Source organism: Capricornis sumatraensis, chromosome 18 (genome assembly GCF_032405125.1).
Source record: "Capricornis sumatraensis isolate serow.1 chromosome 18, serow.2, whole genome shotgun sequence".
Taxonomy (NCBI): Eukaryota; Metazoa; Chordata; class Mammalia; order Artiodactyla; family Bovidae; genus Capricornis; species Capricornis sumatraensis.
The window spans coordinates 73,028,120-73,053,058 of NC_091086.1; the positions used below are offsets into that span (position 1 = coordinate 73,028,120).

Here is a 24,939-nt window from a genome sequence, read left to right on the forward strand (position 1 = left end):
GGGCTTCAGCCTTCTCGACATTTTCTCTTCTAACAAACTTCGGGTAACGGTCAGGTCTGGTTTATCCCGATTTTACCGATGAGAACAAGAGGCTCAGAGGCTAGCGAACTTGCTCAGGGCCAGGGGAGACAGAGCAGGAACCCAGAAGCCCCCACCGCTGGCTTTGCGTGTCCCTCAGCCACGCCTGCATGTCCTGAGGACCAACACGTGCAGCGTGCCGCTCACCTGGCGGGCTTAGGGATGCTGGGGCGGGACCGAGCTGACTCCGCCCCGCCCCGCGACCAAACCACGCCCCATACCACCGCCCCGGCGGCCGCGCCCACCACCCAGGCCCCGCCCCATCCGGCCCCCAGAGGAAGCGGAAGTGGTAGCGGGCCCGGACGGAAGCAGGAAGCGGTGGGGCAGGACCACGCCCGCGGCGGTGTGCGGCCTGCGCGGCGATGGCGGAGAAGTTCGACCACCTGGAGGAGCACCTGGAGAAGTTTGTGGAGAACATCCGGCAGCTCGGCATTATCGTCAGCGACTTCCAGCCCAGCAGCCAGGCCGGGCTCAACCAGAAGCTGTGAGTGGCAGGCGGGGCGGTGCCTGCTTGGGGCGGGGTGGGAAGCCGGGTCCGGCCGCGAGCCTCTGCCTGCCCCCTACTCTTGCTCGGAGGACTCTCCCTCCTGGTCCAGGCTGTGCACAGGGGCGCTCGGCGCTCCCTCCTTCCCGCCTTGCCCTGGCTGGGACCTTCCCTTCAGGCCCCATTTGGAGAAGTCATCAGGGCTAGATAACAGTTTACCGTTTCTGGAGGAATCGCATGACGGTGGGTGCTGGGGGGCTGAGAGGGGCCGCGGAACGCTTAAGAAATAGTTTTTCTGGCAACAGCCTTGTGCAGGCCCTGGTGCTAGGCCCCTGGGATGGACCAAAGGCGGAGTCAAATGCTGTGGATAAGGGCTCGCAGCTCTGTGGAGGGTTCAAACATAGCCGTGTTTGCAACCCCACCTTCGTACGCAGTGCTGTGGGACCAGCCCGGTGTTCCAGGAAGGCTCCCAAGCCGAACTGAAATTAAACCAGGCCTGGTGGCTTTCTTCCCTCAGACTCTGAGGATGGACTCTTGAAGGCCAGTCCACTGCGCCTCCCGTCCCCACCACCCCCTCCCTTGTTATCTCAAAGGGTACACAAAATCTCAGAGGCTCCCGCCCTTATTCCTGTTGGTTTCTGACCCCTCAATATTGGTAATTCCTTGTTCAAAAAGAAAATCAAGGGATATGTGAGCATATTGTATAACTCCAGAGCTTTCCGGGGACTCCTGAGCTAACCAGAGCTGAGAGCTGCGTGTCACCTGTTCCTGTGTGAGGAACAGGCCTCTAGAGCCCTCCTTGGCTCGGTGTGGGTGGTGCCCAGTGTGGTCATCTAAACTAACCTAATGTTCTCTTTTCTTGCTTCTCCCCCAGGAATTTTATTGTTACTGGCTTACAGGATATTGATAAATGCAGACAGCAGCTTCATGATATCACGGTCCCTTTAGAAGTATTTGAGTAAGTGCTGTACTCGATATTCTGGCTCTTGTTTGGTTTTCCTGTAATGATTTCCTTATCATAGGGCTCTTCTGGTGGCTCAAAGGGTAAAGAATTTGCCTGTGATGAAGGAGACCTGGATTCAGTTCTTGGGTCGGGAACATCTCCTGGAGAAGGGAATGGCAACCCACTCCAGTATTCTTGCCTGGAGAATTCCACAGACAGAGGAGCCTGGTGGGCTCCAGTCCATGGGGTCAGAAAGAGTCGGACATGACTGAGTAACTAACACTTTTCTTTGACCACCAGTGTTTAAGTGTCTGCTGTGTGGCAGGGATGGTCTGGGTGCTGGGCATATGCCAGGGGAAAAAGCAGAGAAAAATACCTGCCTTCATGGAGCTTCAGGGATTCCCTGGTGGCTCTGACGGTAAAGAGTCTGCCTGTAATGCAGGAGACCTGAGTTTGATCCCTGAGTCAGGAAGATCCCCTGGAGAAGGAAATGGCAACCCAGTCCAGTATCCTTGCCTGGAAAATCCCATCTTGGAGGAGCCTGGCCAACTACAGTCCATGGGTCAGCGCAAAGAGTCGGACAAGACTGAGTGACTTGACTTTGACTTTCATGGAGCTTGTGTTCTAATGGAACTAAACAATTAAAAAAAGAAGATCTCAGTATGGTATTGTTGAAAAAGAGTAACAGGTGAATAATGACTCTTGAAATATTTGAAAGACATCATAGGCTCTCAAGATCGTAGCTAGCTGAAAGGTCAGCCCATGACTTCCTGACTTCTTCTTCTTTTCTTTTTCTTGAGAAGGAGAAAGTCTTAAGTGGCTGTTATAAATTAAAAAAAAAAAAAAGGCAGAAACAACCCGAGAAGTACGAATTTGGTGTCTCCCAGACTGCCCTGGCAGTAATAGTTCTAGGAGATGATAATATGTGCTTCATTGGGGAAAAAAAAAAAGTTCTTCAGAGAGGGATGTTTAGGGTGGATGTTTAGTGTTTCGTGCGAGAGAGTCAGCTGCACCCGGCTATAGGCTTGGCCTGGAGAGCACCTCTGGGCAATGAACTCTTTTAGGTTTTATTAATCCAGGTTTTAGTGCCCTGATTTCGCAGGTGAAAGAACTGATAGGTAACTGCACTGTCTTGCTAGCTGGTCAGTGTCGGAGCTGAGGCTAAAATTCTGGGCTTGTTAAAATTTTACTGTATTGAATATTGAAGTACAGTTGATCCACAGTGGTTTAATCTCTGCTCTGCAGCAAAGTGCTCTAGTTACTTGTGTGCTTTTCTCAAGCCCTTTCCCGTCATGACTTCTCACGGGCGCTGTGTGGGGTTCCCTGTGCTGAACAGTAGGGTCTTGCTGTGCTGGTAGGATCCTATACAGACTGGTTTGCCTCTGCTGATGGCAAGCTCCCAGTCCCTCCCTTGCCCAGCCTCTTCCCCCTTGGCAACCACAAGGTTGTTTTCTCCGTCCTGAGTCTGTCTCTGTTCGTTTGTGCCGTGTTTTGGATTCCACATGTGAGTGGCAGTGTATTCTGTCTGCTTTGTCTGTCTGACTGCGCTTGGTATCATGATCTCTAGGTCCATCCATGTTGCTGCAGGTGGCATTGCTTCCTTTCTTTTTTAAAGGCAGAGGAGTGTGTAACTATCTGTGTATATGCACCGCGTTTTCTTTACCCTGCGCTGTGGTAGCGCTGGTGTTGTCTCCATGTCTGGGCTGCTGTAGACAGTGCTGCTGTGAACACGGGGCTGCATGTATCTTTGTGAAGCTTAGTTTTGTCTGGATATATGCCCAGGAGTGGGATTCCTGGATTATGTGGCAACTCTGTTTTTAGTTTAAAAATCTTGGACTTGTGTTGTCCTTGACTAGGGCCAGTTCTCTGGGCTAAGCAGCCTTCCTCCCAGAGCTGGCTTGGAACAGCAAGAGAATTCTGGGGCTTTTGCAGTAAAACTGCAGATGGAAATCACTAGAGTTCCTTGCACAGTAAAGGGGAACGTTATCATTATATGTCTCCAAGTGTCACAGGTAGAAGTCCTGGTCACAGCGCAGCTCAGCAGCTGTGCTCCCAGAGGAGCACAGGCTGCACTTTTCACGGGCTCAGCTCTGTCCTGTCCTGCGGGCCGAGGGGCGTGGTGCCCAGGGGCGCGCGTTACAGCTCTAGACTCCTGGGGGTGAGGCGCGGGAAGGTGGAGGCCGATTCCCCTTCCCGGAAGAGCCCTCATCAGAGCCGTGCTGGCCCTGAGTGTGTGGGATGAATAGATTGACGGATGCCGAGGACCACTCCCGGCTTCCGAAGTGGAGCAAAGGAGAGAGAGACCCCTGAAGGGGTGGCAATGCGAGGCTCTGCCATTGCAGCTGCAGCCACAGCTGGCCGCAGGGCCGGCTGAGACCCCCGTGGGGCTGAGATGAGGTGGCCTGCGGTCGCTCTGTGCCGGTGGAGGAGGGACTGCGCCTGTGGCAGAGGTGACAGTGTGAAGCTCGGCCCTCCCGTGGGGAACTCAGGAGTTGGCAGACGTGGGATTCAACCCTGGGTCTCCAAAGAAGTGTCTGATCTAGGTGACGTCATTATCAAAAGGGTGGTTTATTTTGGACACTTGGGCCAGTCAGGTTTCTCCCCCCAGAAATGGATGGATTTTGCTTAGAATTAATCATAATTTTGGCTTTTTTCATGCCATCATTTCAAGTACATCCCAGTAACATGGGATTTGTGGAACTTTTGATTTATTAATATTTTGCTATGTCGTAATTAAAGGTCAGTTTTTATGCCATCAGTAATAACTTAATGTCTTTAATCTGAAGTAATAATTTTTTTTTTTTAACTGAAGCATAAAAATGGGACTTGATTGTCATGGTTTTGTTTCTTTGTTAATAATTCTGTTTAGCTGAGTGACGTGCAGGTCTTCAGGCAGACCTGTGGCCTTACCTGGGTAAAATGTGGATGTTCATCTAGGCGTGTGCTCAGTGAAGTCTTTGGGTGATGAAGACATTTTGGGGACAAGTTGAAATTTCAAGAAATCATTTTATATTGTTAAGAAATAATTGGAGAGAATCTGTCTTCGTCCAAATCAAGTTACTTAGGAAAGGATCAGTAGACATGTATACACTGCTGTATTTAAAATGGAAAACCAGCAAGGATTTACTGTCTAGCACAGGGAACTCTGACAGTGTTATGTGGCAGCCTGTCTGGGAGGGGAATTTGGGGAGAATGGATACACGTATATGTATGGCTGAGTCCCTTTGCTGTCTGTCTGGAAACTACCAACCTTGTTAGTTGGCTACGTGGTGGTTTATTAAATAAGTGGTGGTTTATTAAATAATTGGTGGTGGTTTATTAAATAATTGGTGGTGGTTTATTAAATAAGTCAGGTCCAACTCTTGTGACCCCGTAGACCGTAGCCTGCCAGGCTCCTCTGTGCCTGGGGATTCTCCAGGCAAGAATACTGGAGTGGGTTGGCATTCCCTTCTCCAGGGGATCCCATCCCAGGGATCAAACCCAGGTCTCCTGCATTCCAGGCAAATTCTTTGCCATCTGAGCCACCAGGGAAGCTCATACCCCATACTGCTTATACCCCATACTGCTCATACACCACTGGCTATATCCCAGTACAAAATAAAAAGTTAAAAAAGAAAGTAGTATATCAGCCCTGTCTCTCCCCAGTCTGTGAACTGATCTCAGGACGGGCAGGGCCGGCTCTTCTGCTCGGGGCTCTCCCCTCCCGCGTCCCCTCCAGGACGGGGTGCACCCGGAGCGCGACTGCTTCTCGGCAGGCTTCCTGTGTTGCCCAGGCCCGAGGCTCTGGCTCACACTTGGTTCTCTCTTGTCAGGAGCTCCCTGACCTTACAGGCTGTCATGAGGATGGAAAGGTGGTGAAACCTTTTGAAAAACACAAATGTTGAAAAATGTGTGAACTGGTGTGGCCGTGGAGCTTCGCTTGGGTTATAAGTGATCATCACTTGACTTCACGAGTTATTCATACGATTAGAAGTAACATGAGCGCGAGTGACCCTTACCTGTGTAGCGAAGGAACCCTGACTTAGCCGGTTCCTGGACACAGTTCCCTCTGAACAGGGCCGTGTGAGTCTGCCGTTGTCTTTTCCCCCGTAAGGAAGCTGTGAGAGGAGGTGTCAGCCGTGAGGATGTTAACGGCGATGTTTCCTCTTTCCAGATACATAGATCAAGGGCGAAACCCCCAGCTCTACACCAAAGAGTGCCTGGAGAGGGCTCTGGCCAAGAATGAGCAAGTTAAAGGCAAGATCGACACGATGAAGGTAAGGTCCTTCTGAATGGGAAGTGATGTGGGACATCAGGAAATGCTCACAGAGCGAATTCGGCTGATAGACTTTGAGGCATCAGCTGTTTGGCCGCATCACGCGGGTGGTGACTTCTGAGTCGTGTAACAGGTTGCTGCTCAGTTGTTCAGTTGCTAAGTCAGGTCTGACTGTTTGCGACCCCATGGACCGCAGCATGCCAGCCTTGCCTGTCCTCCGCTCTCTCCCTGAGTTTGCTCAGACTCCTGTCCATCGAGTCGGTGATGCCATCCAACCATCTCATCCTCTGCTGCTTTCTTCTCCTTTTGCCCTTAATCTTTCCCAGCATTGGGGTCTTTTCAGTGAGTTGGCTCTTCACATCAGGTGCAAAGGATTGGAGTTTCAGCTTCAGCATCAGTCCCTCCAATGAATACTCAGGGCTGATTTCCTTTAAGACTGACTGGTTGGATCTCCTTGCAGTCCAAGGGACTCTCAAGAGTCTTCTCCAATACCACAGTTCAGAAGCATCAGTTCTTCAGCACTCCGCTTTCTTTATAGTCCAACTTTCACATCTGTACATGACTGCCAGAGAAACCATAGCTTTGACTATATACAGACCTTTGTAGGCAAAGTGATGTCTCTGCTTTTTGATTTGCCATCTAGGTTTGTCAGAGCCTTCCTTCCAAGGAAATAGGTAATAAAATTAAATACCTTGGAGACGTGTCATAGCATAAAAAAATGAAACGATGTGGCAGTCTTTTAGGAAAGTCCCAGGTAATTTTTGTAGTGTTAGCTGTCATTGACTTAACTGCTGTTTTCATTTGTAAGGTTTTAGTGTCTCCAGCCTGCACCGGGTGCGTCCCTCAGTCAGGCCTGCCCCTGCCGCTGCAGGCCGTGGGCCTGGAGGCTTCTGTACCTTCCTGCTCTCCTCCTCGGGGATCCTCGCCAGCGGACAGCTCATGGCCCCTGTACCCGATTCCCTGCTCGCTCATGGCCCCTGTACCCGATTCCCTGCTCTCCACCGAGGCCCTGCTCTGTCCTTGTCTCCTGCTGTTGATGAAGTCCAGGAAGCCCTGCATCTTGAGCATGACGCCTGGAATTGTTTCCTTACACTGACTCGCTCGTGATTCAGATTGTGGGGCGGGTGTTGCTGCCCCTCCTGTTGGCCTCCGACAGGGAACCCCCCTGCCTCCACCCTGGTCTTCATTCCGGCCAGGCCTGGCTGACCTCGAGCGCCTCCTCCCAGGCCACTCCCCTGCCGTCTCCTCTGCTGGGAGCCCTGCCCGTCCTTTGTGCCCTGCCCACCCTCCGGGGTCCGCATCTCTCCCCCTTCAAGAGTTCTTGCGGGCCAGCCTTCTCTCCATCCCTGCCCCATGTCCCCCGTGGCCCGAGCCCCAGGGGACCAGGAGCACGAGGCGTGTGTTGCCGCTGACCCCGGGTGCAGCGTGCCGCATGGTGTCTGGCGTGCTGCGGGATGGCTGCGTGGGGACCGTGGTGACGGCTGTCCTGTGCTCAGGGCAGGGGCCCTGTCCCAGGCGTGGCTGTGCTGTGTTGGCTCGTGTGGCACCCACGACCCACCTTCTGCTTTGTCAGCTGGAGTCCCAGCTGCTCTTGAACTGGGCATCATCCCCGTGAGCTGGGGTGTTTTGGACTGTGTGGCTAAGCTGTGTCGTCCAGCAGGGGCTACCACCTCAGAAGCAGGGTCGCGGCCCCTGGGGGATGTGCTCCCGGGTCCCCGCGCTCCCGTTTTCCCCGCCATTGGGAAGGTTGCCTGCCCGCCCACCAGCAGGGACGCTAGCGACTCTCTGCGGTTTGCATTCCTTTCTCTGCCTCTTGGTGTCATTTGCTGTCACCGTGAATGCCTCATGAGACAGGCTCGTGTGCCCGGTGGGCTGCGTGCTGAAGCCTGCTTGAACTCTGTCTTCGACGGTTCCTGGAGTGTTGGTATGCAGCCTCCTTTGAGGATGTCTTCCTGTCTTCACCTAAGTGCGGAATCTTTGTATATCCCTGCGGTCCGGCTTTACTGTACAGCTCGTTATTAGGCTTTGAGATGCTGGCGGGTATTAGCTGGATCTGAGGTCGGATTAAGACAAATAACGCTGATAGCAAGGCTCAAGGAGCCCCAGCATTTGGGAAAGACCGGTTTCCGGATACTCCAAAAGCCTCCCTCGGGCTGTGTGCATACAGTGACTTTGATGTGGTTTGAGTTAATAATCGCTCAGTTAAATATTCCGTGAAGATTCCTGTGCTGTGTGCCGTGTGCAGAAACCCTCTCTGCCCGTGTGGCTGGCTGTCGTCGGAGGCAGGAGGGAAGAAACGGCGTGAGTGAAGCTTATCTTCCAGGCAGCTCTGCTGTACCCACCGCGGTCTCGGGCAGTCACCTGCTGCTGTGGGCCCGGGGTCGCCTCCGGGGCTGAGCACACAGCACTGCGAGGGCACGGTCTCTCCTGAGCTAGAGGCTCGCAGGCGTCTGCTTTACCTTGGGTGGCGGGTCCCCAGCAAAAGCATGCTGACCGTGTATGTTTTTTCTCCTTAGAAATTTAAAAGCCTGTTGATTCAAGAACTTTCTAAAGTATTTCCAGAAGACATGGCTAAGTACCGAAGCATCCGAGGGGAGGACCACCCTCCCTCCTAACTGCACCCGCCCTGTCTGAAGACCCTCCTCGTCCTGCAGAGTTGTCATGGCCCTCAGGCTGCTGTGACTGAGCGCGTCGTCCGTCCCCTTGTCCCCGTCGCGGGCCCCTGGGGACGGGGCCTGCAGGCATGCGGGCAGTGCCCCCAGCCTGCCCTCCCCGGCGCTCTGTGTGGTCCTCACCGCTCAGACGGTTGGTGATCACACAGCTTTGAGCGCGAGGCATCTGCGTCTCCATGGCCAAGCAGCCTTGGAAATAATGTCACAGGTAAACCAAACGTTTTTAAAACCTGCGCTGACAGTTTTCTTTTAATGTACTCTTTCTGTTCCTTTTTTTTTTTAATGTCAAAACTGAAAAAAAAAATGGGAAAATTGGTTTAATATGAGAAGTACTTTAAGTTGGTTTTAAGTACTTTAAATTTTAAATTGTATATTTTTGAGTACGGTGCATAAAGAATGCATTCAGTGGAACTGTGTTTCCAAGGACTTCAGTTTGTCTAACGTAATAAAGTCTTTAAATACTTCCTTGCTCCGTGGAAGTGTTTCTGTAACATTTTTATAATTTAGTACTGTGTGTCTTGTAAACCATGATCACTTCGCTCGTGTGAGGAATATTGGTAAAATGTGTCCTGCGGGCATTGGAACAGGAGAAGCAAAAGCAGAAGGCAGAGCTCGACGCCCCGCAGCCTGTCTCACAGGGGGCCTCGCGGCTGTAGTGACCACAGTGCAGGAGCGTTCCTCCCCTGCCTCCCTGGGGTCCCGTGTGTCAGCCTGGGGGGCTGCATGGGGTTACGGTGCCCTCTGACCCAGGGCCGCGCCGGAGGCGGTGTGGCTGCTAAACTCGGGCGATGCTGTTGCTGCATCTGTGGGCTGACTCAGAGCCGCCGGCCCAGGGCAGTGGTTCTCAAGGGTCTCACAGACCACCCGCCTCAGAATGTCCTGAATTTGTTTATTGGGGAGGTGGACCTGTTGGGTCAGGGGCCCTGGGCTTGGGCCTCCGGGACTGCCTTGTTGGTTTCCTGCCCCCAAGAGACTCCGGACCCCCCAGGATTGAGACCCACAGCTGGAGATTTCAGTCTCATCGGGGGGTGGGTGTGGACAGGGGCACTCGCCCCAGTGACTCCGGAGCCCTGGGATCGAGACCCACAGCTGGGGGCTTCAGTCTCATGGGGGGGTGGGCATGGACAGGGGCACTCGCCCCAGTGACTCCGGACCCCCCAGGATTGAGACCCACAGCTGGGGACTTCAGTCTCATGGGGGGGCGGGGGGCGTGGACAGGGGCACCCACCCCCAGTGACTCGAGACCCCCGGGATCGAGACCCTTCAGTCTCACGGGGGGGTGGGCATGGACAGGGGTACCTGCCCCAGTGACTTGAGACCCCTGGGATCGAGACCCTTCAGTCTCACGGGGGGTGGGTGTGGACAGGGGCCCCCGCCCCAGTGACTCCAGACCCCCAGGATCGAGACCCTTCAGCCTCACGGAGTCTGGGCCTGGTGTGGGCTGTAGTGTCAGGTGAGGCTGCAGTGTGGCCGAGTGAAGGGGGTCAGAGTCCAGCTGTTGGCTCTCAGCTGCCCCTTCCTCTGGCATGGGGGCTCCCGTGTGCCCTTGCTCCCCAAGGGGTCTTGTGTTGGCGAGGAGTCAGGGGCCAGGCCCCTAAGGAAGTTGCTACCTCCTCGTCAGTGGTTCGTCCTCTCCTGAACGTCACTGAGAAAGGCTTCCCTTCCTGACCCGATTTCTGCTGGATGAAAACTGCTCATCCGGTAGGCCTGGGCCCTGGGCTCTCCTGCATTGGCCCTGGTGTCTCTGCCACCCTGTCAGCTGCCTGCGGGCATCAGGAGGCCCAGCTCCCACGAGCCCATGGTCAGCACAGCCCCTTAGCTGCAGGAGGTGGTCCCCTCTCACAGCCCGGAGCGGCATGGGTCCCGCAGCCCAGGTTCATGGCAGGCGTGTAGAGAGTGCGTGTGGTGTGCAGCCCGCCTGTCCAGCACGGGTTCTGACCCACACAGTTCCGCTGACTTGGGAGACGGCTTTCTTCTGCACGTGGCACAGTGACCTGACCGCAGCAGACCCTCCCTGTCCTTTGGAAGCATCGCACGATCTGGGTGTGGGCTTCCCGAACCCCTAGCCTTGGAAGGGGTGTTTGCACCCCTCTGCCTGGCTGCCCAGCAGGTCCACAGGCATCCTTGATTCCCATCTGGGTGCTGGAACTCACAGGACATAGCTGGCATAGGGGACTGTGGTGCCTGCCCTGGGCCCGAGGATCAGGCAGCCTTTGGCCATTTACTGTGGATCCTTGAGAAGATGAATGGAGATGTTCATCGAGCCGTCAGTGATGGTGCAGAACCCCAGGGTGGGGTCTCCTGACCCCGGCCCAGCAGGGCAGGGCTCGCGTAGCAGGAGTTCTCTGGAATGGTCTCCCGTCTCCTTTGGAATACAAGTTTGGGTGCATGGTCAGCCTTGGGACTTGCTAGCGTGTTTCATGGGTTATCTCCATTTTGCACCATGCCTGCCTGGTATTGGCATTCTCTGCACGTGCCCACCAGGTCAAGTCCTGTTCAGGATGACCAAGCAATGCAGGCTCGGAATGGATACCAGGGTCAGCAGGCAGCCTTCCTGCAAACTCAGTGTGAAGGTGGTGTGTGGAGCGTAACTGCCCACGCCCTTTAGATTCCCCTGGCAGCTCCAGGACGACATCCCGGACTCAGGATGTGCACCCTTACCTCTCGGCCCCCCCAACCCCCACCCCCGCTTCCCCCTGGGTTCCAGGACCCCTCCTCTTGTTTCAGTTAGAAAGTTAGAACACTGATGACTCACATTGTCCTGGTGGCAACCATCCTGATGGGCTGCCTCTTCCGGTCACCCTTACTCTTCCTTGATACCTAGTCAGTTGCAAATTCCTCCTTTGATTTTTAAATCTCCCCTCTGCCCACTTTGCCTACACACTAATCAAGGAAACAACCAGCCTGAAAGCCCGCTGGTTTTCAACTGTTATGGCACCAAGATGTGGACCTGAGGCCTGAGCTTTAAATCAATGACCTGCATAGATTATTTTAACGATTGATCACCTCAGCAACCTCTGCTGTTAAGAAAGTGAAAGAAACCAATATGAAGCCCTGACTTTATGCAGAAAAAGGATGGATGCCCTTCTTGTGTTTGGGTAGATAATCAGTTGTGTTCTTTGTGGAAAACTCAGAAAAATACAGCTAAGAAAGTCACCCAGTTTTGGTGTCCTGATTGTTAATGTTGTGCTTTTTATCCATCTGGACATTTTTCCTACAAACACACGCACAAGTGAATAGCTAGATGTGGAATTATTCCTGTACACATGGGTTAGTGACTTGGTTTTTTTCTTAAACAGCATACCATGGACATCTAGGCCAGTCAGTAAACTCCTGCCTAATGATTCTGCGTGCTGTGAATGCGTCATGTCGGTACTTGTGTGTCAGACCCGGGTTAAGCACACTGCGTTTTTTGACTAAGTCTCCAAGGAAGCCCGTGGGGTAGTTTACAGACAAGGAAGCTGAGGAGCAGAGGCAACCTGCTCAGGTCACCCAGCTCACAGGCAGGGGAGCAAGGCCTGCACCTAATTTCCAGAAGCTGAAATCGAGGTGGGCAGGGTCACGGGCTCCAGGGCCTCCAGGGGAGGGTCCTTCCTGCCTCTTCCGGGTTTTGGATGCTCTGGGTCACATCAGTCCAGTCTCTGCCTCTGTCTTCACGTGACCGTCTTTTCTGTGTGTGTCTCTCTCCCTTTTAAAAAATCTTTTGAACTTGTTATAATATTCCTCCTGCTTTATGTTTTGGTTTTTTGGCTGCAAGGCATGTGGGATCTTAGTTCCCCAACCAGGGATCAAACCTGCACCCTCTGCATTAAAAGGTGAAGTCTTAACCTCTGGGTCACCAGGGAAGTCCCTCTGTGTCTCTTATAATGACATTTGTCATTGGAAAATCCAGGGTGGTCTCATCTCAGGATTCTTACCTACATCGGCAAAGGCTCTTTCTAAATTGCGTTTGCAGAGTCTGAGGGACAGAGCTGTGCAGGCCGGCCGCCGTCTTCCACCCGCCACTCCACCGGTAAGCCACATCTGCCGCTCAAGACCCTGGCTGTGCTGACTCGGGAGCTGCCGTGTTCTTTCTCCCACCCAGATCCGCCCAGAGCCCCGCCGCACGCCCCGACCCTGGGAAATGTCCACGTCCCTCTTCCCAGCAGAGGCCGGTCAGGAGCGCAGAGTCTAAGATCTGGGGCTGGCGAGGCTGCTAAAACACGATGTGTCCGTGGAGAGACAGGAGCAGTGTCTCCACCCTGGTCCTGTAAAAGCCTTTTCTGCTTTTTGAAAGGAGAAAGTTAAATGTTATAAAAAGAAAACAGTAGTCACAGGCCTTTTTGGCTTGGCGATAAGGAAGAAATACTGTGGCTGACAGTGGAAGTTACCAAGCAAAGAGAGGAGGATCCCTGCAATGGTCTTCACACACACACACACACACGTACACATACAAAAAACAGACACACACACAGACAGACAGACACACAGACACACACATGCATACACACATACACACACAGCTGGCAGTGCCTTTGTGCATGGCAAGCAGGCTGCAGGAGCTGCGGGGGGTGGGGGGGTGGGGAGGGGAGGGCAGGTTCCTGAAGGGTCTCCACGTCTCTGGCTGTGGCCGCGCTGGAAGACGCTCCCATTGGGCTCTGAGAGGAAAGGTGACGGGTCAGCTCCACACATCCTTGTGTGACGGGCCTGGCCCGGGGGAGTGCGGGTTGCCTGCGGCTTCTGAGCAGGTGGGTGAGGCTTCTCCCCAGAGCTTGTCACACACAAGCTCTGCTAGTCATCCCTAGGAGCACTGGTTCAAAAACCACGCATTTAAAAAGAACTGTGTTTTTTTGGGGGGACAGGTGGCTAAGTGTGCTATGAACAGGGTTCCCTGGTGGCTCAGAGGGTGAAGAATCCGCCTGCCATGCCGGGGACGCAGGTTCGATCCCTGGGTCAGGAAGATCCCCTGGAGAAGGAAATGGCAGCCCACTCCAGCCTTCTTGCTAGGAATTCCCATGGACAGAGGACCCTGGTGGGCTACAGTCCACGTGGCGTCAAAGAGTGACCAAACAGCAGCAACGAAGTGCTATGAGCGCCAGGGAAGGCCATGCACACGCCCACTTAAATTTGAAAACAAGCTGGCCACATGGGGCTAGATTAGAGTCAAGGGTTGCCTTCAGCTGCAGTGTCTGCCTCACCTGGGACCCCGTGGTTCACCCCTGTGTCCGCTCCAGCCACATGGCGCCCTCCCTCACGGTGACTGAGGGAGCCCTCGGCTGTGTGAGCTGGTCAGGTCCAGAGAGACGGAGGGTTTCCCCCAGAACCAGCCGCATGTGGCCACCTGGTCTCAGCTGTCCAGTCTCCAGGGCTGTGAAGACCATACGTCTGCGGTACTCGGTCAAGGCTGCTGGGAACAGACCAAGGCACGTGGTTCCTCTGCACAGTGCTCAGGGCATTTTAGGCACTCAATCAATTGTGATCCGACAATAAAGAGTTGCTGCTTCTATTACTTCTCTCTTAATTTTGCTGAGTCTGACTGTCTTGGCTCCCAGAGCAACTGTCTGAGTTTTTTTTTTTTGCCTCCTAACAGTCCACCCACCAGGATGCTCAGCACTGGGTGGGGGGGCGGTGGGGGTGGGCGTGGGGTGGGGGAGAGGTGATGAGGAGGAGGCTGGTGATATGCAGACAGTTCCCTGCTTAGACAGGCTTGGAGGTGCCGGTGCCCAGCCGTTTGCTACTTCCTTTTTTTTAAACTTCTTCCAAGACAGGAAGTCCAAGGCGGGAGGCAGACAGATTGGACTGGCCTTGAAGTGGGTGCAGGCGGCTCCCACGAGTGGTCTTCCAGCCGTTTTTATGGCGGAGACAGCAGGATAACGAGGCAGAAGCGGGGGCAGGCTCGCTCGGCAGCTGAGCACGCACAGACTGAGAAAGCAAGGCCTTCGCTGGTGGAATATACAGCCAGCCCTGGCCGTATTTATAGCAGCGCCTGGTTCAGAAGGAGAAATCAGCGGAGCCTCGGATCCGTGGGGCCGCCCCGCCCCCTTCCCCCGCGGCGCCTGGGGCTCCGAGGGCGCTCAGGCTCCTCGCAGGCACGGCTTTGCTTCTCTTTGCTTTCTCTCCCATCCCAGCCCCTGTTCCGCTCCGCAGCTTGCCCAATTCCACAGACCAGTTTGCCTCCGCTCCGAGAACTGGCTCCTTGGGCTTCCGTAGTTGCCCAGCGATTAAGATGCTCAAGTGTGAGATAAGCAGGACTGTTACAATCTCTTTCAGGGGGAGCTTTCCCATCTTTTCTTTCTTTTATTTATTTTTTTGCTTGGAATGTTAGTTCCCCTTGGGCTGGAATGTTTCACAATGACCCAGAAGCATTTATTTTTTTCCTACGATCTTTGTTATTTCGAAGGTTTTTAGGGGTGATTAAATCTTATATAACATCAGCAATACTTTAAAAAACAATTTTACATACCTATCTCACTTGATGATTTAAACATACATCAAAACTAATCATGTACATGTATATGGTGGTGGTGTTTAGTTGCTAAGCTGTGTCCGACTCTTTTGTGACCCTATGGACTGTAGCCCACCAGGCACCTCTGTCCCTGGCAAGAATACTGGAGTGGGTTGCCATTTACTTCTCCAGGGGATCTTCCTGATACAGGGATCGAATCTGTGTCTCCTGCGCTGGCAGGCAGATTCTTTACCGCTGAGCGACCAGCCAAGCCCTGTACGGGGAGGTGTGTAATTTTCTTGCATTCATTTTATTACAAGTTTATTTTATTACAGTGACTATTGACCTTTACTGTTTCACGTAGGTTGGCTTCAAATTAGGGAAGTTTCAAAAAGCCGTGAGTAAAAAAGATAGGAGTTATTTTTTCCTCTGTGACAAGCAATTCCAAGTTTTCCGTCCCAGCCAACTGAAGCTCCTCACAAGCATTAACCAGGACCCAGCCACACTGATTTGTTTCTCTCCTTTGCCATTTTTAGCACATAGCTTTTTTGTCTTCACATCACAAGATGGCTGCTGTACCTCCAGCTATCATGCCTGCATTCCAGGAAGAGTAAACATAGACAAGGAAAGGCAAAGGCTGATGGACAAAAGGATTTCTCCTATGGAGGCTTTCCCATTTTATTCTAGAAGGGCTCTGTCTCTCAAGGACTTCTGCCCACACCTCACTGGCCAGAACGGTGTCTCGTGGCTGCCCCAAGAGCAAAGGTGGCAGGTTATCTCACACCTTAGCTTACACAGCCTTTAGTGCAGAGGCAGGCAGGAAAGGAGGGAACTGGAAATGGGGGCCAGACCCGCTCTGACACTTTAAGAACAAAGGGTGACCTGGATCCTCACACTCTGGGTGCTAACGTTGATCCTTTCCCGCAGAAACTTACTCCGTAGGGGTAACTTATTTCTGTAGAGTTTGAATTTTATTCTTTATTTTGCTTCATTAGTTTGATGTTTGCATTTCTGTCACATTTATGTTGTAAAATGGCTTGAAAATCGAATTGTCTGATAGGACAGAGCCCAGAATGTGAGATACTCATAAACCTCCATCACTGAGCTGGATGATCAAGGGTCCGAACAGGGAGGCAAAAGAACATACATGAACATTGGCTAATTATTCTGCAAAAATTAACTGAACTAAATATAATTCTTTAGCAGATTTTTATATTATCTCCTTTAGTTACTATAGGGATTATCCTTCTCCGGGGCTTCCCTGGTGGCCCAGTGGTAAAGAACCCGCCTGCCAGGGCAGAAGATACAAGAGGCTCTGGTTTGATCCCTGGGTTGGGAAGATCCCCTGGAGGAGGAAATGGCTTCCCACTCCAGTATTCTTGCCTGGGAAATCCCATGGACAGGAGCCTGGTGGGCTAGTCTGTGGGTTCGCAAAGAGTCGGACACCACTGAGTAACACAAAGGGGTAGTTTAAGGCTTAAACTTTGAATTTCACGTAAGCAAGTTTGGATCCCAGATGCAGCACTGTGAGGTTTTCAAGTTTAGTTCATCTGGTGGGCAGTGGGCTCTTTTACATTAGGAGCCTGAAAGGGCTAGTTACGAAGGTGCGTTACACCCTGCTGTCTAAACAGAGCTTGGAACAAGAAGGGCCAGGACTCGGGAACTTCCATGGGATCACTCTGGGAATGTGGGTGATAATATGGATGATAAAGTTTCAGGAGCAGAGGCGCGTTGGTGGCCCGCTTCTCCTCTTGTCCCAGAGCTGCGGGTGAGTGGCTCGTTCACACCTTGCCCCAGGCCCAAGCCACCACCTGCCCCTGCTGGTTTCACATCTGCCCTGCCTGTGTGGTCCCAAGTCAGAGGTCTGGATGCTGCTGCCACCAAGATGCATGAGACTGGCAAGAAAGACAGGAAGGGTGTCCACCCTGGTCCTCTGAGATGGGAAGATTCCTGGGTCTGGAGCTGCAAGAACCTGGCAAGCACTGGTTCTACGATGCTTTCTGCAGCGTGGGAGTGGCGAGAGCGGCAACCAAGGACTGAGGAGCCAGGAGGACACTGGTCCTGTCTTCCCGGGCTTGATACCAGCATCAGCCTCTTCAGAGCATCGCGTCCAGTTTATTCTCAACTTCTTTGCCTTTTGTCCCTTGTGACCGTCTCTTCTGATCTTCCTGATCCTCCTCCTTGCCCCTTCTTGAAGCTGCGGGAGGTGGTGGATGCGCAGACAGTCCCCGAGTTCGAGGCCCTCTGCCTCTTCTTCCTATTTATCCCCCACCCTTCCCCCTCCACCGCCTTCCTCCCCCTCCTCCTCTTGAAAACACCCTGAGCTCTGCCCCGTGTCCCCTGCTCGCGCTCCCACAGAGGGACCAGGTGGGCGATGCGCTCAGGATGAAGGAGAGAGGGGTCTTCCTTCGGCCTGGCCTCTTTCACTCGCTCCCGGTGCCACCCTGGCCCCCCCTCGGGGCACCGGCTCTGTCCATGGCACTGTTAGGGGCAGCACACACAGGTTAGGCAGCCTGTTTGTGCGGAACGCTTATTCCTTCTCCAGCGGGTGCAGCCTAGACCATCTGTGTCCCAAAGGGCCATTGATACAGTGGCCCACGGATTTAATCAAGAGGAGCATCCGGGGCCCAGGGTGAGAATGAGCTATGGAACTGAGGCAGAAAGCAGCACACTGGATGGACCTTTTCTGGAAACTGGGGTCTGGGCCTTTGGCTAGTCCTCAGGTGTGTCTCATCCCCTGTGAAACATTCCAGGAGAGACATTTTCAGGAGGGCGTTTTCATTTCTGTTATTAATCACCATTCATTCACTGTCCACAGCATGCAACGAGAAATCTTACTCAGCGCACCGCCGGGCAGCCTGCCCCCATATATAACAGGCCTTAAACAGTATCGATTTTGCCCTGGTTCTATTGCATCTCTCGTTAAGCTTCAGTAGTCTTCTGTTTGTTTATACAAATATTATCTTATACGGGGAGCAAAAACAGACAGTACTCTTAATGCTGCTGTTTCAGATGCTTGCTTTCCGTGGTGAAAATGCAAGCAGAGCAGTGCAGGCCCGCCCCCAGCACCTGGCCCCCTTCTTATTAACTGTGTGTATCTTCCCAGGCAAGCCAGAAACTATCTAAGCATATGTTCAGGGTGATGCCTGTAAAAATACAAATAGGATCATAGTATACACACTGCACAGCTTTCCCCTTTTCTCACTTAAAATACCCCCGCGGATCCTCCCGTCTCAGCCCCTGGGGGCTCGGTCAGGCGGGCTGGTGGCCCCCATCACAGGGATGCAGCCAGGGGTTCACTCCATCTCTGCCTGGGGAGTCCTTCCTGCTTTGCTGGTGCCGACGATGTCCCAGATCACCCCATTGCTCATTTCATCACAAACTATAGGAGAACTTCTTGAAGTGGAATCACATGTATTTATGTTTTGGTTCAGTTCAGTCACTCAGTCGTGTCTGACTCTTTGTGACCCCATGGGCTGCAGCACGCCAGGCCTCCCTGTCCATCCCTAACTCCCAGAGTCCAACCAAACCCATGTCCATTGAGTCAGTGATGCCATCCAACCATCTCATTCTCTGTCTTCCCCTTCTCCTCCTGCCCTCAATCTTTCCCAGCATCAGAGTCTTTTCCAATGAGTCAGCTCTTTGCATCAGGTGGCCGAAGGATTGGAGTTTCAGTTTCAATATCAGTCTTTCCAACGAACACTCAAGACTGATTTCCTTTAGGATGGACTGGTTGGATCTCCTTGCAGTCCAAGGGACTCTCAAGAGTCTTCTCCAACACCACAGTTCAAAAGCATCAGTTCTTCAGCGCTCAACTTTCTTCATGGTCCAACTCTCAACATCCATACATGACCACTGGAAAAACCATAGCCTTGACTAGATGGACCTTTGTTGGCTAAGTAATGTCTCTGCTTTTTAATAAGCTGTCTAGGTTGGTCATAACTTTCCTTCCAAGGAATAAGCGTCTTTTAATTTCATGGCTGCAGTCACCATCTGCCATGATTTTGGAGCCCCCCCAAAATAAAGTCAGCTAGTGTTTCCCCATCTATTTGCCATGAAGTGATGGGACCGGATGCCATGGTCTCAGTTTTATGTTGTGGTATTTACGGCTAAATTGCCGTTTGAAGACAGGCCTGTACGCGCGCTCCCAGCATTGGCACAGAAGCCTGGCCTCTAACTGAGCCTCATGTGGCTGAGGGCTTGGCCCCCAGCTCCTCTGCAGAGGCGGATCCCGAAAGCTGAGATTTCTTGTGCCTCCATCCTTTCAGACGTCTTGTAGCATGCCGAGCCCAGAGGCACGTTCACCATCTCCTGAACAGTTGGGAACAGTTTCCCCAAACTGAGGCTGGGCCCCCAGAGCCACAGAAGCACCCCCGGAAGGTGCAGGCCTGAAAGCTTTGGCTGTGGTGAGCCACGGAAACAGCCCGCCTGCCAAGTCTTACCCCCCAGACCTGCGGGGCCTGACGGAAGGCGGGCTGGAGAGCTGGCCGAGCGCCCAGGGCTTGGTGGAGCTCGGAGCATGCCTGGAGCCCTGGAGACCTGGCGAAGCAGGGCTCTGTCCCTCCCCTGCACGCCACGCGTGTCCTTGGCTGCTTTTGCCCAGGTCCCGTGAGGACGGGTGTCAGCACCTCCCTTGCTGTGCCTTCAATGAATCTCACTGCACCTGTGGTGAGAAAGCAAGCTTGCCCCCCATGCCAGGACCCTGCACTCAGAGCGTCACCAAACATCACTGACTTCGGCCACGCAGGTGTACTCTCACCTCTCCCTGCCGACCCTTCTCCTCGGGAGCTGGTGACGAGTCACCGCACTGGTTTCATAGCCACTGGGCGGCTGTCGTCTGCTGTAGCAATGAGCTGCTGTGCTCCTGGGGTTCTCTGGGGATGAAAGGGGCAGGGCAGATTTAAGCTACCAGGGTGTGAAAAACGGCCGGATCATCCCCCCGGCTCTGTTATCACTCCTCCATCCTCACCCACGTCCAGAGCTGCCCGTCGACCTTCCTCCAGACGGCTGGCCATGGAGGACCCCCAGGGTCAGGCCGAGCAGGGTCTGACCTGCAGGAGGGCCTGTGGGCTCACAGAGAAGCCCCAGGCTTCTGCCTCCATCCTTTCAGACGTCTTGGAGCCTGCTGAGCCCAGAGGCACGTTCACGGTCTGCTGAAGAGTGGGGAACAGTTCAGGAGTCCCCACCCAAGCAGAGTCTGCAGGGGCCGGGCTGTGGGTCAGAGACACCCTCACAGATGCGGAGAGGTGTCAATCCAGAGAGGAGCCTTCTTCCCAGAGGGTGAGGATGGAGGGAAAGAAGAATCAGGTCTGCTTCTTCCCTTCCAAGGTGGATACCTTTATTTCCCTCTTTCTGTTTTTAAAACAATTCTTTGTCTCTGAATATCAATAACCTCAGATATGCAGATGACACCACCCTTATGGCAGAAAGTGAAGAGGAACTAAAAAGCCTCTTGATGAAAGTGAAAGAGAGTGAAAAAGTTGGCTTAAAGCTCCACATTCAGAAAATGAAGATCATAGCATCCGGTCCCATCACTTCATGGGAAATAGATGGGGAAACAGTGGAAACAGTGTCAGACTTCATTTTTTTGGGCTCCAAAATCACTGCAGATGGTGATTACAGCCATGAAATTAAAAGACGCTTACTCCTTGGAAGAAAAGTTATGACCAACCTAGATAGTATATTGAAAAGCAGAGACATTACTTTGCCGACTAAGGTCCGTCTAGTCAAGGCTATGGTTTTTCCTGTGGTCATGTATGGATATGAGAGTTGGACTGTGAAGAAGTCTGAGTGCTGAAGAATTGATGCTTTTGAACTGTGGTGTTGGAGAAGACTCTTGAGAGTCCCTTGGACTGCAAGGGGATCCAACCAGTCCATTCTGAAGAAGATCAGCCCTGGGTGTTCTTTGGAATGACTGATGCTGAGGCTGAAACTCCAGTATGTTGGCCACCTCATGCGAAGAGTTGACTCATTGGAAAAGACTCTGATGCTGGGAGGGATTCGGGGCAGGAGGAGAAGGGGACGACAGAGGATGAGATGGCTGGATGGCATCACTGAGTCGATGGATGAGAGTGTGAGTGAACTCTGGGAGTTGGTGATGTACAGGGTGGCCTGGCATGCTGCGATTCATGGGGTTGCAAAGAGTCGACAGGACTGAGCGACTGAACTGAACAGAACTGAGCTGCACGGTGTTGCTCTGGCTGCAGCGAGCGGGGTTCCTCCTGGTCGCAGTGCTTGGCTTCTCACTGCTGTGGCTTCTCTGGCCGCGGAGCGCGGGCCCCATGGTCTGGGCTTGGTGGCTGTGGTCCACCCGCTTATCTGCTCTGCGGCAGGTGGGATCTTCCGGGACCAGGGATTGAACCTGTGTCTCCTGCAGTGGGCGGCGGGTTGTTTACCACTGAGCCACCAGAGAAGCCCCTCTGTCCCTTGCCTGGTTGCTATGGCTAGGTCTTCCTGTGTTAGATAGACGGACTGAGAGTGGGCATCCCTGTCTTGTTTCTGATCTTAGTGGGAAGACCTTCAGCTTTTCGCCCTTGAGGATTATGTTGGCTGTGGTTTTGTCATAAATGCTTTTATTATGTTGAGCTATGTTTCCTGTAAATTCACCTTGTTAAATTTTTTTCTTAATTTTTGAAGAAATTCATTTCAAGGCTTTGGAGTTACAAAGCCCAAGAATAACTGATACCCAGTGAGGAAAGGGACCTGGGGCCACGAGGACCCACCACGAATGCGTGCTGACATCCTTCTATGCAGGCAGCGTGGTGCATCCACACAGCCTCTCCGTGAACACCTAAGGGAAGGAGACCTCGGTCCTTCCCCCGATTGCCCCTTCCCTCACCCCTGGACACTGGGTCGGCAGGCTGCAGTCCACAGGGCCACACAGGGTCGGACAGCACTGAAGTGGCTGGGCACGCGCGTGCACACAAGCTGTGTGTCCACAGCTTTCTTCTGTTAGCTTTATTTGTGCTCTGTAAGGAACAGACATCCACATATTTATGATAGTTCCAATATAACGTATTAGTAAGCCTTCTCATGCTGAGTCACTTCAGTCATGTCCAACCCTGCGACCCCATGGACTGTAGCCTGCCAGGCTCCTCTGTCCTGAGATCCTCCAGGCAAGAATACTGGAGTGGGCAGCCATTTCCTCCTCCAGGGGATCTTCCCGACCCAGGGATCAAACCCACTGCTCTTTCGTCTCCTGCATTGGCAGGCGGGTTCTTTACACTGAGCCACCTGGGAAGCCCAGTAAGCCTCTCAGTTAGTTTCCATTAGAATGAATTCATATGCATCTACCTCTCTATTTTTCTACCTGTCATTTCTATCTCTACCCAGTCATCCACCCACCCACCCATCCACTGATCCACCCACCCATCCATCCACCCATCCATCCATCCACCCACACATCCACCCATCCATCCACACACCCATTCACCCACCCACCCATCCATCTACCCACCCATCCATCCACCCATCCATCCATCCACCCACCCATCCACCCACCCATCTATCCACCCACCATCCATCCATCCACCCACCATCCATCCACCCACCCACCCATCCACCCACCCACCCATCCACCCACCCATCTATCCATCCACCCACCCATCCATCCACCCACCATCCATCCACCCACACATCCACCCATCCATCCACACACCCATTCACCCACCCACCCATCCATCTACCCACCATCCATCCACCCACCCACCATCCATCCACCCACCCACCATCCATCCACCCACCCACCCATCCACCCACCATCCATCCATCCACCCACTATCCATCCATCCACCCACCCACCCATCCATCCACCCACCCATCCATCCACCATTCATCCATCCACCTATCTACCCACCCACCCACACACCCATTCACCCACCCACCCATCCACACACCCATCTATCCATCCACCCACCCACACATCCACCCATCCATCCACCCACCCATCCACCCACACATCCACCCATCCATCCACCCACCATCCATCCACCCACCCACCCATCCACCCACCCATCTATCCATCCACCCACCCACCCATCCACCCATCTATCCACCCACCCACACACCCATTCACCCACCCACCCATCCATCTACCCACCCATCCACCCACACACCCACCCATCCATCCACCCACCCACGCACCCACCCACCCATCTATCCATCCATCTACCCACTCACCCATCCACCCATCCAGCCCCCCACCCATCCCCCCCACCCACCCATCCACTCATCCATCCACCCATCCATCCCCTCACCCATCCATCCACACACCCACCCACCCATCCACCCACCCATCCACCCACACCCACACACCCAGACACCCACCCACCCACCCACCCACCCATCCACCCACCCATCCACCCACACCCACACACCCACCCACCCACCCATCCACCCACCCATCAACCCATCCACCCACCCATCCACCCACACCCACACCCACACACCCACCCACCCATCCACCCATCCACACACCCATCCACCCACCCATCCACCCACACCCACACACCCACACACCCACCCACCCATCCACCCATCCACCCACCCATCCACCCACCCACGCATCCATCTATCTATCTATCTGAATCTAACTAGACACACCTATATACTGTTATATAATCTCCTCCTCTTGAATGCAGGTGGAACCTGTGACATCTATCCAATAAGATATGACAAAGGAGTAGGCATGTTCCTCCAATGACCACATTATATTATATAAGACTCCATTCCTAGTGGCTCAGATGGTAAAGAGTCTGCCTGCAATGTGTGAGACCTGGGTTCAATCCCTGGGTCGTGACGATCCCCTGGAGAAGTATTCTTCCCCTCCATTATTCTCGCCTGGGAAACCCCATGGACAGAGGAGCCTGGCAGGCTATATAGTTCATGGAGTTGCAAAGAGTTGGACACAACTCAGTGACTAACGCAAACAAGCGGAAAGACATTCTTCCTTCTGCTGGCCTTGAAGATGCACCTGACCAGGTTGCAGTCTGCCTCCAGTACAGTATGAACACGAGTTAGAGGAGAGAGACCTGACTTACGGCGGTGTTTACTTCTGTACAAAGCCTCTCAGTCTCTGGAGGGGAAAGCGCCTCTTTCCCATGCCATATCTGGGACCTAAAGGGGTAATGTAAACCTGGAGAGGAGGAGACCTGCCTTGGACGTGTGGTCGGCAGAGTTACAGCCCTTTAAAGCTGTCTGCGTCTTATTCCCTGAATCTGTGCAAATGTCAGGTGGGTGATGGAGGGGAATCTGGGTAACAGATAGAATTAAGTAAGTCTGCTGGTCAGGTGACCTTAACATAGGGAGATTATCCTGGATTATCTGGGTGGACCCAGTGTCACCGCAAGGGTCCTTAAAAGCGGAAGGCGGGGGCAGAAGAAGAGAGTGAGAGGAAGCTGTGGATACAGAAGGGGAGAGGAGAGGCACTGTCCTGTCTTTGAAGATGGAGAAAACCGCCACAAGCCAAGGACTGCAGGCAGCCCAGAGATGCTGACAAAGGCAAGGGGTGGATTTTCTCCCAGAGGCTCCAGAAAGGAACACAGCCCTGATGACACCTTGATGTTAGCCAGAAAGCCCATTTTGGACTTCTCCAGAACCCAGGGATAAACGATATTGCTTTAAGCCACTAAGACGGTGGTTATGTTGTTACAGCAGCAACAGGAAGCTGCCTGAGTCTCTGCACCCCGACGTCATTCGCTTCCCATCAGCCAGGGGCACCTCGGCCTCCAGAGAGGGGTGGGATCTCACCCTAGTGATACTCTCAAGTTGGTGCAGAGTGGCGGTGTCTGTCTGGGCACAGAGGCCCCTTCTAGAACTTTCCATTGGGAAGAGACCTCTAGTGGCCACAGGTCAAGAAGGGGAGGTCAGGAAGGGGAGGGCTTCCGTTCCAGAGCAGCAGGAGGGTCCTGCCCTTCTAGGAGGCACACAGGGCAGCCCACTCTCTCTCTACAGCAGCCCAGCAAGTAGTGGAACAAAAGATGCCCAGAGCGAGAACATGAGTCCAGGCTCCCCTGTCCCCAACCCCAGCAGAGAAGCAGCCCAGGAGGCAGCCCCCAACGGAGGAAGTCTGCACCCCTCCCACCT

At 53.4% G+C, this 24,939-nt stretch overlaps 1 protein-coding gene across 1 annotated transcript; it reads left to right on the forward strand.

The window, feature by feature from the left end:
* Positions 1–402: 402 nt before the first annotated feature.
* Positions 403–8,842, forward strand: MED10 (mediator complex subunit 10). Its single transcript, XM_068990706.1, has 4 exons — positions 403–562; positions 1,437–1,520; positions 5,659–5,761; positions 8,277–8,842. Exons 1-4 carry the CDS (start codon positions 441–443, stop codon positions 8,373–8,375), a joined length of 408 nt encoding a protein of 135 aa, XP_068846807.1. The 5' UTR covers positions 403–440; the 3' UTR covers positions 8,376–8,842.
* The last annotated feature ends 16,097 nt before the right edge of the window (positions 8,843–24,939 follow it).